At 37.3% G+C, this 14,243-nt stretch overlaps 1 protein-coding gene across 3 annotated transcripts; it reads right to left on the reverse strand.

Annotated features, from left to right (window-relative positions):
* Window positions 1-1,227: 1,227 nt before the first annotated feature.
* slc25a38b (solute carrier family 25 member 38b) lies at window positions 1,228-13,634 on the reverse strand. Of its 3 annotated transcripts, none has more exons than XM_016449097.1 (9): window positions 13,532-13,634; window positions 12,875-12,983; window positions 12,644-12,771; window positions 8,671-8,795; window positions 5,419-5,503; window positions 4,280-4,459; window positions 4,012-4,180; window positions 3,761-3,927; window positions 1,228-2,622 (listed from the first exon to the last, which is right to left on the reverse strand). In XM_016449097.1, the coding sequence occupies exons 3-9, from the start codon at window positions 12,656-12,658 to the stop codon at window positions 2,500-2,502; spliced, it is 864 nt and encodes a 287-aa protein (XP_016304583.1). In that variant the 5' UTR covers window positions 12,659-12,771; window positions 12,875-12,983; window positions 13,532-13,634; the 3' UTR covers window positions 1,228-2,499. The 3 variants fall into 3 exon arrangements, with proteins under 3 accessions (XP_016304583.1, XP_016304582.1, XP_016304581.1); XM_016449096.1 differs by lacking the exon at window positions 13,532-13,634 and adding an exon at window positions 13,323-13,517; XM_016449095.1 differs by lacking the exons at window positions 12,644-12,771; window positions 12,875-12,983; window positions 13,532-13,634 and adding an exon at window positions 11,519-11,741.
* Between the last annotated feature and the right edge of the window lie 609 nt (window positions 13,635-14,243).

The raw sequence follows: 14,243 nt of genomic DNA on the forward strand, positions 1-14,243 counted from the left end.
CAAAGCAAGACCATTTTGTGCCACGCTAACAGTATACTAGACCATTGTTCTCTGTTTTTTTCCCTAGCAAAAAGCACAAAAAGAGCATTATTGATTTTTATCCATCTTCACTAGGGTGTTAAAAACTATTACCATTTATAAAACAGGGCAGATTTATTCACATATTAAAACAGGCACGACATTTGCATGTGCAAATATTGTCACATGCAGACAAAATATCAACAATAATGGCATTAAGAAATGCTGAAGAGACAATACTGATTGTGTGTAGGCAAAAGAGTATCTCCACAGTACAGCACAATGGCTTACATAGCAACATGTGACCAACACACACACACACACCCAGAATCAGTTTGAATGCAATCATCTTCACTGAATTTAAAGTGCTTTCACAAACTATATGCATGTAGTGTGCAGTGATCGAAACTTATGAACCCACTTAACTGATATAAAACTAGTGTATCACTAGGCTCCAAATGTCTTCCAAACATCATACTATGGGAACTGAACTGCATTCTGCAGCAGATAATCTTGCTGTGTCAGGAAGAAGCCAATCTAATTTTAATCAAGACAATTGAAAACAAATTGTTAATGGAATTGAATTTAGCAAACTAAATTAAATTATTACTTGAGTATAACAAATTCCTGAATTTAAATAGCCAAAGTCATTTGACGTATATGGTAATGATTCCTGTGGTACAATCAAAACCTTTAATTCCTATTGGGATTGACACTAACCAGTGCACATACAGTACGAACACTCAAAGTATATACAGTGGCAAATGGTAAAGTACTATCACCAAGAAAACCGAGAGAACAAGGGGTGAACATGATCATGTCCACATGATATTAACCCCCAAAATTTCAAGAGGAAAAAAACAATACAAAAGAAAGAAATTATATTTGGCTTAAATAAATCAAAATCTATTTCAAATCCATAAAGATTTTTGCATTGTGACATTATTTACATGACAATTAAGTATATTTCCCCTAAATTCCCATTGTAATGCATCCCTGCATTGAGTTTTTTCTCCCATTATTATCAAAGGTTTTATACTACAAATTTCTGTAATTTGCTGATCTCTCCTTATAGCCCATCAGACCCTGTAGGGGCACCGAAATCAGGAACAGAGTTGGAGTGAGCACCTGCCGAAATGAACGAGAAATCTATCAGTATATACACAGAGCAAAGGAAAAAATATATATATATATATATATATATATATATATATATATATATATTCACATTAAAGTAATGACAATTTGGGGAGAAAATGTGCCTAACAGGAATTAAATTAATGTTACAATGCCAAAAATCCTAATGGTTCGCATACACTTCATTTTCTATACTAATTTTAAGGGTGAACAACCACCCGGACATGTTTTTAACAGACTTCCTAAAATTGCCCCTATGGGTCATGTTGAATTAACATTACACTGTTGTGTTCACACCGAGCACCACCGATGACACTATGGCGTCTTACAGTGGTTTTACACAAAATGTCAATACGACAAAAAGTCAATTAAAATGATCCGACAACACGTTTGCGAATACGATAAATTAGGTATTGCAATTTCTCACTGATACTTTCCACTTCAAACATTGTTTCTCAGGAACAATAACACTTGTTCTCCCGTTTCTTTAATAAATATTAAATGTTTCTCCAGGTCTATATCTTACGAAGTCTCATTCAATCCAAATCCTGGCTTTGTCTGTGCCAAGGAGTGAGCGTTCAAGGAAAAAAGAAAAAACAAAACAAAACTGAAATGCACTGATAAACCCATCCAGTCATACAGCACAGGAAATCAGTAGAACAGCACAAATCATCGCATAGAGACGAGCACTTATAGTCGGAACAGAGTATGTTGGTGAGACAGTAATGTTTTGTCAGTTGAGTTTCTCAGCCCTAGAGTAATTCGGTCTGATTGTCGGAGTGCTGGAGTATTATGTCTTTGTAACACCAGTCTCTTGGACACCCACTAAGCCTCCTCCTCGACTAAAAAGGATTTAGGCTTAGGAACTATCTTAGTCTTTGGAGTCGTGCATTTCTGAAAACCCTGCAAAGGTGGGCACTTTGCAATGACACCGAGACATGTGGTATTCTAAGGTTAGTTGCCAAGAGGGGGATTTTCTTCTTGTGAAAAGAGTGTTTTCTTGTGAGCTGACGGCACATGATTCAGCAGTCTCTCATTGGTATTCTTCAGTGCGGACCCCTGTCTCAATATGCAGGCAGACAAACTCACAATGTGGCAATTTAGGAATGTCACTGTCAGAGGTGTCACGGGGTAAAGACTCACTGCACCTGAAAACGCTAACACACACAGACAATCACACACACACAAAACTTACTATTACTGGTACCTCAGCCAACACTAGATGCTTTTGTTTTTTTATCAAGCCTTCAAGGATAATAGAACGCCATCTTTTCACCATCGTCTGAAAAGCACACACTCTTGTAACACAGAATGAAGTCCACACATAAAGTGCGTCGGGTGTCTTTAGGACTTCAGTCCCATGCGTGCCATCAGCTGCTCATACACAGTCCAGGCCATGGCAGCCATGAGGGTTCTCCTCAGAGAACGAGGAACTGCTCCTCGAAAGAACCCGCTCAAGCCATGTTTCTAAAATCAGAGAGAAAAGAATTAAAATTCTGTAACTGACTTAGTCTAAGAGACTTTAATATGCTGACAAAAATGTGACTTAAGAAACTGACACAGTATGAACTCCAAACATAAAGTACACCAAATGTGTTTAAAAACAGATTTTTAGAAATCAAAAGAAATTGTTGCGCTCTAAATTGACAAAAAGTTGCTTTTCTTTCAGGTGCGTAGAGCCAAGAAAATACTTGAACAGAAAAGGTAGCTGGCCACGCACGGAGTCCAATGAAGACTGAAGAGATCTAGAAAAACATGATTTATTTTATAAATTGCATATAGCAAAGAATATAAATTGCCAAACTAATATGCAATTTATAAAATAAATAGTTTTCTAGACTTCTTCAGTCTTCATTGGACTCAGTGTGCGGCTAGCTACCTTTTTCTAACATTCACGTTGCATATCCTGTGCAATGAAGCCTGCCGCGATTGTCTCTAGTGCGCACACGTGTCATATGCTGGAAAAAAACCAAGCTCAGAGTAAATTCTGAAATGTTCAGAATAGATTCATAATCGTTGAAGACAGAATCACGGTGCATTGGACAATCAATTTTTTCTCCCACCCCTAAAAAATTGAGCTAAGATTATGACAACAAATATTTTCTTTGCGAATATCATGAATCTGCACAAGGCTAGAAATGTTTATAAAGTAAGTAAATATGGTACACTACTGTTCAAAATATTTTTTTAATGTTTTTAAAGTAAGTAATTTATGCTCAAAGTCTACATTTATTTGATCAAACATACAGTAAAATCAGTAATATTGTGAAATATAATTTAAAATAACTGTTTTCTATTTGAATATATTTTAAAATGTAATTTATCCCTGTGATGCAAAGCTGAATTTTCAGCATCATTACTCCAGTCTTCAGCGTCATATGATCCTTCAGAAATCATTCTAATATGCTGATTTGCTGCTTAAATAACATTTCTTATTATTATCAATGTTTAAAATAGTTTCAACAATTTTTGTGGAAACTGTGATACATATTTTCAGGTTTCTTTGATGAATAAAATCATTTAAACACAAAATTTGAATTTTGTATTAAAACATTTTCAAAGCTCACTAAAGTTCAACAAATATGTTTTATCCCACGATGCTTACAGTATAAACATGGCGTACAGCATCGCTGGTCTTGGGATACAACGCTGGGCTCACTTGCATGTGGGTTTTGATCACGTCTGCTGGCTGAGTGGCTAGAGAGGCCAAAATACCAGCCACCACACCACAGCCAAAATTAACCAGTGGGACAAAGGAGGATGAGCTGATCTCTGAGCGAGTGAAAGAGAGCAGACATTATTAAACAATGCCATATCCTCAGATTACATCACAATCATGACTGATCAGAAGCTCACCCTGTGGCAAAGCCTTTTTGGCCTGGCTGTAGAACATGACATAGATGCCAGAGAACGGGGCGTCTCTGAGTAAAGTCGCTGTGAGCCCGGAGTAAAGAGCCCTGGGACCTTCGTTCTGACACATACTTCTAAGAGCACCAGCTACACTTATGTAATTGTACCGCCCACTCTGAAATAAAACATGCAACAGTGAATAAACACACAGATACAGCAGAAAACATGCATTTTCAATGTGCATACAGTGTCAGAGCTGAGTAATAATACTCACTTCAAAACGAGTCTTAATGACTGTGATGGGCAGCATGGCCACACCTGCCACACAACGAGCCCCCGCCCCAAGCAACACCGCCTCCCCAGCGTTCGGAGATCTATCCTGGAAGAAGTGCTGCTTCAGCGAGTAAAATGTGCTGAAGTAGATCCCTACACCAGGGATACAACGCATGAACGACTGTAGGGGACAAAGAGAGATAAACAGTGAGACAGATGCACAGTGAAACTATTTGATATACAAAAAAGAAAAAAAACAGTGATGCACTGAAATTTTGTCAACCAGTTCAGTTCAAGCGGCAGCATGGAGATGAATCAAACATCTCTTACTTTTTACTACTAGTTGTAGCACAAAATAAACATGAATGAACATCAGAAGGTATTTTGAAACGAACATCTTACTGAAATACGTCTTGTCTCATGTAACTGTTGAACCAATGTTTCAACCAAGAAAACAGCTTGTAAAAAATATGTCAGGCAATGCTACATTTACCTCAGGAATGCAATTCAATGTCCATAAACTTGAGTCAACTAAAAAAAAAAATCTATAGAGAAGCATTTTGCTAAATATATGCACTATATTGCATATTCATTATATTTTTACTTAACCGGTTGTCGTCATTATGTAACATATGTTTGAATAAATCTGCCTTGAAAACGTTTTTATTACAGTCACCCTTAAAATGTTTTTTTTTAAACATCAAATTGGAAAGGAAACATAATTCTTTTTTTTGTTTAAGTTGACAAAAACTGCCTTATGTGCAATTTAAATGTTTGCCCAACTCAGTTTTTATACGAGGTATTAAATAAATTTGACCAATTAATTGATTATTAAATAACAGTCATTTTTGATTTCATGCATCTTGAATTTTCAGTTTCAGCCCAGAATTTTCATTTCGGTGCATCACCAATAAAAACAAAACAGGTGTCAAAAAAGTGTACTTTTAATCTATACAATATGTAATAATATTCCTCACAGGACTCATTTTTGTTCGTACCACATTAAATATGTGGTCTACAGTTGCAATTAAATGAAGAATTGAAAGTATGTCTGAGATCACAACACTGATGCTGTTGTGAGATCAAACAGTGAGAGAGCACCAAAGGAAATGGACACATCAGCCAACACACTTGACTCACCGGTGAAACCCCCTTCCACAGGCCAAGCAGCTTCTCTGTGCGGATCACGTTGAAAAAGACTGTAATCATCCCCACTTTAGGAGCACTGAGAGACAAAGACAGAAATAGAAATGGTCATGACGGACACGGACAGAGAGATAAAGAAGGGTGAAGGAGACAAAAAATCTTTGAGTTTAGATGGCATGCTGAGCATATGAGGACACATAATTTGACATGGATAACATGTTATTCTCTGCGAAGCTGAGAGAGGCAGACAGTTTAATAACTGAGCACTCCCACACAGCATACCGAGAGGACGCGGTTATATAAACACAGGCACATACACTCAACACGCATCTCACCAAAAAATACAAGCTACAACCTCACAGTTGCCACAACAACTGAAAGGGTAACAAAACCACCGAACAAACCAAATGCCAGTAAATAAAAAAGTTCAACATTTAATGTTTCACACAGAGGAGCAATACCTGTATAAATAATAACTAGATTTTCATATTTTCTGAAGAAAATGCAAGTGGCGTGTGCATAAGTTAAACTCACGGTCATGATGCTTAAGTTCTGCTATGAGGTTGCTAAGGTGTTCTGAGTAGTTTGTATTGCTATGGAGTAGCTGGGGTGCTGCTGTGTGGTTGCTAGGGTGTTGTTACTGGGGTGATGCGATGGTCTGAGTAGTTTTTATTGAGTTACTATGTGGTTGCTTACCAGCTCAGGTCAAGTTTATCCCAAAATCTCTGATATTTTGGATCTGTAGATATGCTTTGCGTGTCGTAAAGGGATAGTTCACCCAAAAATGAAAATTACCCCATGATTTTCTCACCCTCAAGTAGGGCTGGGCGATATAATGTTTCATATCGTTCGGTATCGATAATTATTGACATTTTTTAATAACCTTTTATAAAACAAAGAGCAATAGAAAAAAATGTTTAAATTTAACCACTGTATTTTTAAATTAACTCAATTTATTGAGACAAACAACAAATATTTTTTGTTTTAAGTCAAACACACAATAAAGTCGTATTTGTCCGTCTAAAAATGCGCTGAATATGCGTTCTGTGTTAATGGCTTGGTTTCGGTTTTAACCTAATCAAGATCTTCTACACATTAAGCTTCTACATTTCTCTAATATTTTGAATGAATAGCGCAGCAGTGGCGTGTCTCGTGGGCTAGACTGACAAAATATTAAAATGCAACAACGTCACATAATTATCACCGCATCTCGCGCACCACTGATGACGCTCCCTGACGCACTACTAACATTCAAATGCAAATGTTTATTTTAAATTCAACTAATATAAAAACATTTTTATTCACAATCTTCTCATCACAGGCAGGCACAGCACTCAATTCAGCATGTAGTGTTCGTGTTTGTAGGTGCTGTCTGCGTCACTCATAGCACGTGCCTATATAGTGCGCTATATCGAACATTTTTTATATCGTTATCGAAGAAGGTGTACCGTCGATAAATATCGATACCGTTTTATCGCCCAGGCCTAGCAGCTCTATACTCGTACTGTACAGACTAATTTTATCTGTTACTTTCTTCTTTCAGATGAATACAATTGGAGTTATATAAAAAAAAGTCCTGATTATTCCAAGCTTTATAATGGCAGAGAATGGATGATATTCAATAGTCCAATAGAAATCCAATAAAGTGCATCCATTAGGGGTGGAATGGTTCGCAGAAAAAGATCGAACCATACGGTTCTCCACACACGGTTCGGCACGCGCTAGGACTGCGGTTCAACTTAAATCTGACAACGCATCTGTAATATGGTTTGCTATAAAAAAAAAAAAGAAACGTGGACAAACCATTCACTCTTGTTCAATGCGACTGCCGTATGCTGGAATATGAGCAGTCATTTATCGCTCTTGATTGAATAGCTTTTGTAACTTTAATAAAGACTGATCTTTAATTTATACAGTCAAATATGCAATGCTGTTTTACATTTCATTACTTTATTCAATTTCTGTACCTAAAAACCTAATGTTAGACCTACCTAAAAAACCTTCAAAGCACTCTTCATTTTGTTTATCTTTGCTCTATTGTATTTATTTGTGCTGTTGCTTGTAGTTGGATTATTTGTTCTTATTTTCTTTATTTGACAGTATAGTCCTTTTCCCCCCTAAAATAGCACATACCGAACCGTACCGAAACCATGACTGTAAAACCGTGATACAAACTGAACCATGAGTAATTTGAACCGTTACACCCCTATTCTTATAGATCAACAAATAAATTAACAAATGTAATGCATTTCAATAGTTTTACCAGAGTTTATCTTAGATATAACAGATGGTTATATATTACATATTTATATATATATTACAATATTACAATAGCATTCAGTTGAAAATGTGGTTGTTGTAGCTTATACTATCATAGCACATACCGAACCATACCAAAACCGTGACTCTAAAACCGTGATACAAACGTGAGTAAGTTGAACCGTTCCACCCCTAGCATCCATCCATCATAAAAAGTGTAAGCTCCGGTGAGAAGTGATGAATGCAGAAGCGCAGAGGAGAGAGCAAAAGTATAAAACGAGGATTTGTAAATAAAAAAGTCGGGAGGATTTTGATATAAGCCAAAAGGACACTGATTTTCCTTTGCTAAACAAAGAAACTTTGCTTCCTTTGCTCCTGTAAACAAAACAATGGTTCTCGCGAGACTGATTGAATATCAACAGCCATTCACTGCCATTATAAAGCTTGGAAGAGCCAGGACATTTTTTAATATAACTCTGATTGTATTTGTCTGAAAGAAGAAAGTCAGATACTGTACACCTAGGATGGTTTGAGGGTATAAGTAAATCATGGGGTAATTTAAATTTTTGGGTGAACTATCGCTTTAATGTTAGTCTACAGAATTTGTATCGGTTTTATCATCCACTGACAAAAATCCCAACTACATTTGTTCAAATCACTAACTTTAAGCATGCTGTAACAAACACCACTAACTATTAGCAATCGGTACTGGGCAAAACTGGGATATAACGTTGCTTCCCTTGAAAGGATTAAAGTTGTTTTAATCTATGACATGCTAAATTAGCAGTTTGCCAGAAGAACAACAGAAATTATTATGTATATTAACTATGCAAGACATGTTTATTATCTGTCAGTCAAGTCCAACTAAGACTTGACATCTAATACCAGACAAAGATCAGGGCAGAAGGACAGCAGCCTAACGGCAGGCTCATGTCTAGACATGGTCAGTGAGGGTCAAAGCAGGCATGTCGGTTGGTGGCGTCTTACCCTGGGTGCATGTTGTTCTGCAGGGTCTGCAGTCTGGTCTTCACCAGATCCAACGGCTGGAACAGCAGAGTGGAGCAGGTGCCGCTGAGAGAGCCGCACATGAAGGCCTTCAGGGCAGGATGAGCCTGAGAGAACAAACCCAGAAATTTGAGAAAACAAGGACTGAAGGAGAAGACAATGGTTAATGTTAGAAAAGAGTATGAATGGATGGATATAAAATGTGGGGTGACAGCAGAGGAGAAGTCAAATAACTGTCGGATGACAATTGGAATGGAACAGAAAGATCAGATGATGAAACTACAGTTTAAGAGAATACAATTAAGGCAGCGCTTTAAAGGGGCCATATTCAACCTTTTATTTTCCTTAAGACCACTTATAATTTTAGTCCAAATTTGTTGCACCAAAAACAGTCATAGTTTAGATTTATGACCATCTTTCACCCCTTCTCTGACCCTTAGAATAAAACAGGTTGTTTTTGCTACTGTTCATTTAAAGATGAAATGTGTAATTCCTGAAACAGTAGGGCTGGGTATCAATACAGATTTACAGATTTGATTCTCATTTACAAGCTCGATCCAGCTCATTTGAGTATATTCCAACTGTGCATTTTTTGCTCACATATGAAAAATCTCTCATCGAATCCTGTAAATTATTCAAGACAGTGTTTCAGACTAATTCAAACAGCGACTTTAAAGACATCTACTGTATATGTTAAACCTGTCTAATGAATGACTAACCTCCACAATTTACAATGTTGTACTACCCTGTTCTCATGAATATTATATATATATATATTTTTTTTTACTCACTTCTGTATGGCTGATTGTATGTCTACATCTTTCTTTGTTTAGATAATAAAGAAGTAAAAAATTTGATAAAAACCTTAAGGGCCTTCACTACAAAACACCGTGTGCCACACACAACCTGAAAAGTGAAGCTAAAACATTTTGATCGCCATCTGGTGGCTGGCTGCAGTCATAAACCCCACCCTCTTCATGTAAATGAATGGGATATGAGCCAAACTAAATAAACAAATTACACTACAAATAAATTTTTCCCAAAGATGGTTTCCATCATTTTAGGTAGTTCTTGTCAAGCTAACGTATGTTCAAGTGTTTTTCAAATAAGTTTGGTTTTAGTTAGTTATTTGCTATAAAAACAGGGTGTGGTGTCATGATTGTGAACTTGCGATTGGGTCTGCGGGAGTTTGATACCATGGCTCCACCTCACAATCACTACTGTGCAGTCTCAGGCTCTAAATGACGTCATTTTCGCAGGATGACAGCAACCATACTGAGATGTTTTGGCTTCACTTTTCAATAGTGGAAGGAAGTGGAGACTAATCGTCCATCTTTTTTTACAGTCTATGTAAAACACCAAAATAAAAGTTTGGTTTAACTTGAATATATTACCAAAAAATGCAATATTGTGTTGTAGAGGGATTTTTATTACGATTAAAAACAAATTAAATTTTTTTTAATTCAATTGATTAGACAAGCTTTCTGATTACTAAAATGTAATTAATCCTTTACAACAAAATCAGGGGGAAAAAAAACTGCATTTTGTAAAGTAGCATAAATATAAAACAAAATGAAACACATTGAATAAAATAAAACAGAATTGTAAAAAATTAAAATACACTTCATATGGCTGAAACATGGGCATTCATATGCTAATGTACTCAAGGAGGCCGTGATGTCAAAACCATGATGATTCCTGCAAATGAACAACATATTTTTGCAGCTTGGTTTTCATTAAAGGGTCATATGATGCGATTTCAATTTTTCCTTTCTCTTTGGAGTGTTACAAGCTCTTGGTGCATAAAGAAGATCTGTAAAGTTGCAAAGACTAAAATCTCAAATCCAAAGAGATATTCTTTATAAAAGTTAAGAGTCAACCACACCTACCTAAAACGGCTCATTCTAACACCTGTCTACGTCACAATGTGGGAAGATTTGCATAACGCCGCCCAAATGTTCACGCAAAGAAAGAAGGTGTAACTTTTATTCTCGCTGTAGTATTGTGGATAGCTGGCCAATCAGCGTACACCTCGCTTTTCAGACCGATGAGCTAAGTAAAAATCGATGCGTTTCAGAAAGGCGGGGCATAAAGGAGCAACAATAATGTACATTATGTGGAAAATAATGTGTTTTTTTAACCTTAAACCGCATAGACACATTGCATTACACCAAATACAACAAAAATTTATTTTTAGCAACGTCATCTGACCCCTTTAACATTCTGGGTGGACTAGGAAGGGAGCTCTGCACTGTAAAAGTTTTATTTCATAAGAGCAGAATAATTCTGTTTTCCAATTTATGCCTCCTTTAACAGGCTTGGGTACAAAAACAAAAGCCTTCATTTTCTCAACACAACAGTCACCATCTACTGCAAGAGCACTAAACACCACAGTGACCAAAAATGACACCCCAGATAAAAGGATATTCTCACGCACTGAATATCCATCCAACATTTAGAGCCCTGCATGGACACCAAACCTTACAATACATTTATGCAATGTACATTTATGCAAATAAAAAACGTAATATGTTGTTTGTGCATGACCACACGTACACATGAACGCACTTCAAAACTGACCATAATAGAGAATCACACTCAACACAGATGCACAGGCACACACTGACACCGTCAGCAACATCACACGCACACTGACATGCACATCAAGACTCGAGCACTGCCGACAGGCTCCCCGGAGTGCTGAGATTAATTTAGAAGCATGAAAACAGCAAGACACAAGTGATGGGCAGACGCACACACAACTCCGCAGAAACACACAAAAACACACACTAGAGAAACATACAGTGAGCCACTGACTAATCTGCCCTACCTTTCCCAGGCTGCTGGCAGATTTGGGCTGAGGGTCCTTTTTCTCTTGCATCTCTCTCTCTCACTCACTCTTTCTGCTGCCGCTAACAGCACATGACAGAGTAAGCCCCCATCTCTCTCCTCTCAAACACAATGCCCACAAATCTCTCTTTAACCCCCTCCCACCCAACAGCAGGAGATTCAACAGCTTAAATTTCAAGCTTCCGTGCTTGCCAATCTCGGCACTGGTTTTCCGCACTCCTTATCACACCTAAACGCACATCCGTGGTTTCAGTCCCCCCGTTTGTGTTCCAAATCAAGTGCTTTCAGAACAGTGTGAGTCATGCAGTTGCTGAAGGCATATGTATATGTGTGTGTGCGTGTGTGGATGTGACAGAGGAAATGTGGGTCATACATTGGATGCATAGCCTATATCAAATTATTCCAACATAGGTTCAGCCGGGAAGCACAACAAAGAAAATGACTTTTGGATCTTTATATGCCTTTTGCACGTAAAAAAGGTTTTGTGCTGAGAAAAACAGTGTCACCAAAACATACACACTCCCTCAGCCTTCCAATACAAATAAGAAATTAAAAATAATAAGATATAATTGCTTTTCTCTACTAGTGAATGACTGAAATGTTGGTCAAAACAATAATTCTGCAGGTATTTGGCCCTTTTGAGACAATCAGCATCAGCCGGTGACTATGACTGATTGGTCAGTAAACACAGGTAGAAGTTTTTGCATCAGTTAAAATATACAACATTCTTAATGGAACATGCACATTCATGTTTTCAAATATTTTTGTGAATTCTACGTTGATATTGTGTAAAATAAGTGCTCATTTAATTTCAGCAACTTTGTGTATGTTTCTTTGAGTATCAGTGAATTTTATTATGTCTTGACATTATGTGTTATATTGGACAACCACTATTCTTTTCCCAAAAGAATGTCACAAATTCAAGCTGATGTTAATGTTTAGTTATATCAGAAAAGTGTGACACTGGCTTTTTAATAGCCAGTCAGGTTAAGTAGCTTAATCGCAGGATATTCTAATATATTCACCTTCAAGTTATTCAATATTTCATTTTTAACCTCAGTAAAACAAATCTACATTAAAGCACACATCCTTAGCACCAACTCACCAGGGCAACCTCCATTGCAGATGGAGAGGATGATGATGAAGCTTGCACAGAGGAAGAGCTCAACTTCCTCCCCTTTATCTGTTCTATGGCCGTTGTGATGTCTGAGACGTCAAAGCTTTGATTCCAGACTGTATGAGGGAGAAATTAATTTAATACCCAACCTGATTAAGTAAGCACTTCTACCATCACACGAGAGAGAGAGATTTAAGTTATATTTAATGTTTAACGTACCTGTCTCTTAAGGACCGAAGAGGAAGAGTGAATGAGGACTGATCTTCATCATGATTCTCGCTCTTTCTGTCACTTTACGCACAGCTGTCAACAGTACATACGGAGCCGACTAATTTAAACACAGAAACCACCATTTAATTATTAAAATATTACATAAACGTAGAAATCTGCAGCATACCACAGAATTAAATGTCAAATAAAAACAAACTACTAAAGCAGATCTTAGTAAAAGCTAATGCTAATTTCTCTGGCCCGGCATAACGTTACTTCAAATATCCTACAACGGCTAACAACTGATAATTGTTTTCTTCGTAAAATACAAAACTGAAAATAAACACATTGGAAAATATTGGAAATAAGGTGGTGCAATACACGTCAGCTGATTTCTGTCAGTTAGCCGGTAATGCTAACAGTCACCTCTCACTCCATCACAAGCCATACACTTTACCTTACATACAGTTGTTCCGTTTTCCAGTATCTCCAAAAAAAAATTGTTTCAGGCAAACAATGTAACGTACAAGTTACTAAATTGAAGGTGAAACAGCAGGCGTTCGTTACACAAGAGTTTTCAACACCACATTCCTGCGCGGACACCGTGAGCAGTGAGTTTGGAGTTACGCTTGCGCGAGAAAGTTGTGCGCTGTTTGCGTAACTTACTATATGCGTAGTCTGCAGAACAACGGGCAAGAACCGGTTTCAGCTCGATTATTCCAGCGGTGCCGGTTACACGTGCTCGGGGGAGAGACACTTGATGCGCGAGGCTTGATGCCCCCACTGGAGCTCTGAGGTAAATGTCTTCCCAAACACTGAATTTATTTAACACTGCTGTCATCTCTCGTGATAAATAGGGCATTCTTTCGAAATAAACGAAAGTTAAGCCGTGGTTAAAAAATACGTATTTTTGAAATGCCTCTAATACATATTAATAGGGACTGGACTTTATTACTGGTATTGGTCATTTGATTGATGAGTTTTAGAGCTCGTTGTAGTGTCATAAGCATAGACTGTGGTCATAAGGCGGCGCTGTTGCGCATTCTAGACACTATTGCGCAACAGCGCTTCAGACTGCTTCAAAGTGATTCTCAATCAATAAATAGCGCATATTTATGCCAAGTGATTATGAACTCGAGTTGATGAATTATGACAATGTCTACTTTATGACCTTTATATACGTTCTAGACGGTGGTAAGAATGCATATTTTATCTCTCATCTGAAGGTTCAGCCTGCAATAGTATAAACATTTCAAAATAAGAGTCCTGGTGTATTTCGGGCTTGTTTATAATTAAAAGTCACACGTTAAGTGTTTTTTTTTTTCCTGGGCATTATTGGTATTTTGGTTACACAATAAATACAATTGTAATTTAATTC

This window comes from Sinocyclocheilus anshuiensis, unplaced genomic scaffold, assembly GCF_001515605.1.
Source record: "Sinocyclocheilus anshuiensis isolate Anshui unplaced genomic scaffold, SAMN03320099.WGS_v1.1 scaffold55, whole genome shotgun sequence".
NCBI lineage: Eukaryota > Metazoa > Chordata > Actinopteri > Cypriniformes > Cyprinidae > Sinocyclocheilus > Sinocyclocheilus anshuiensis.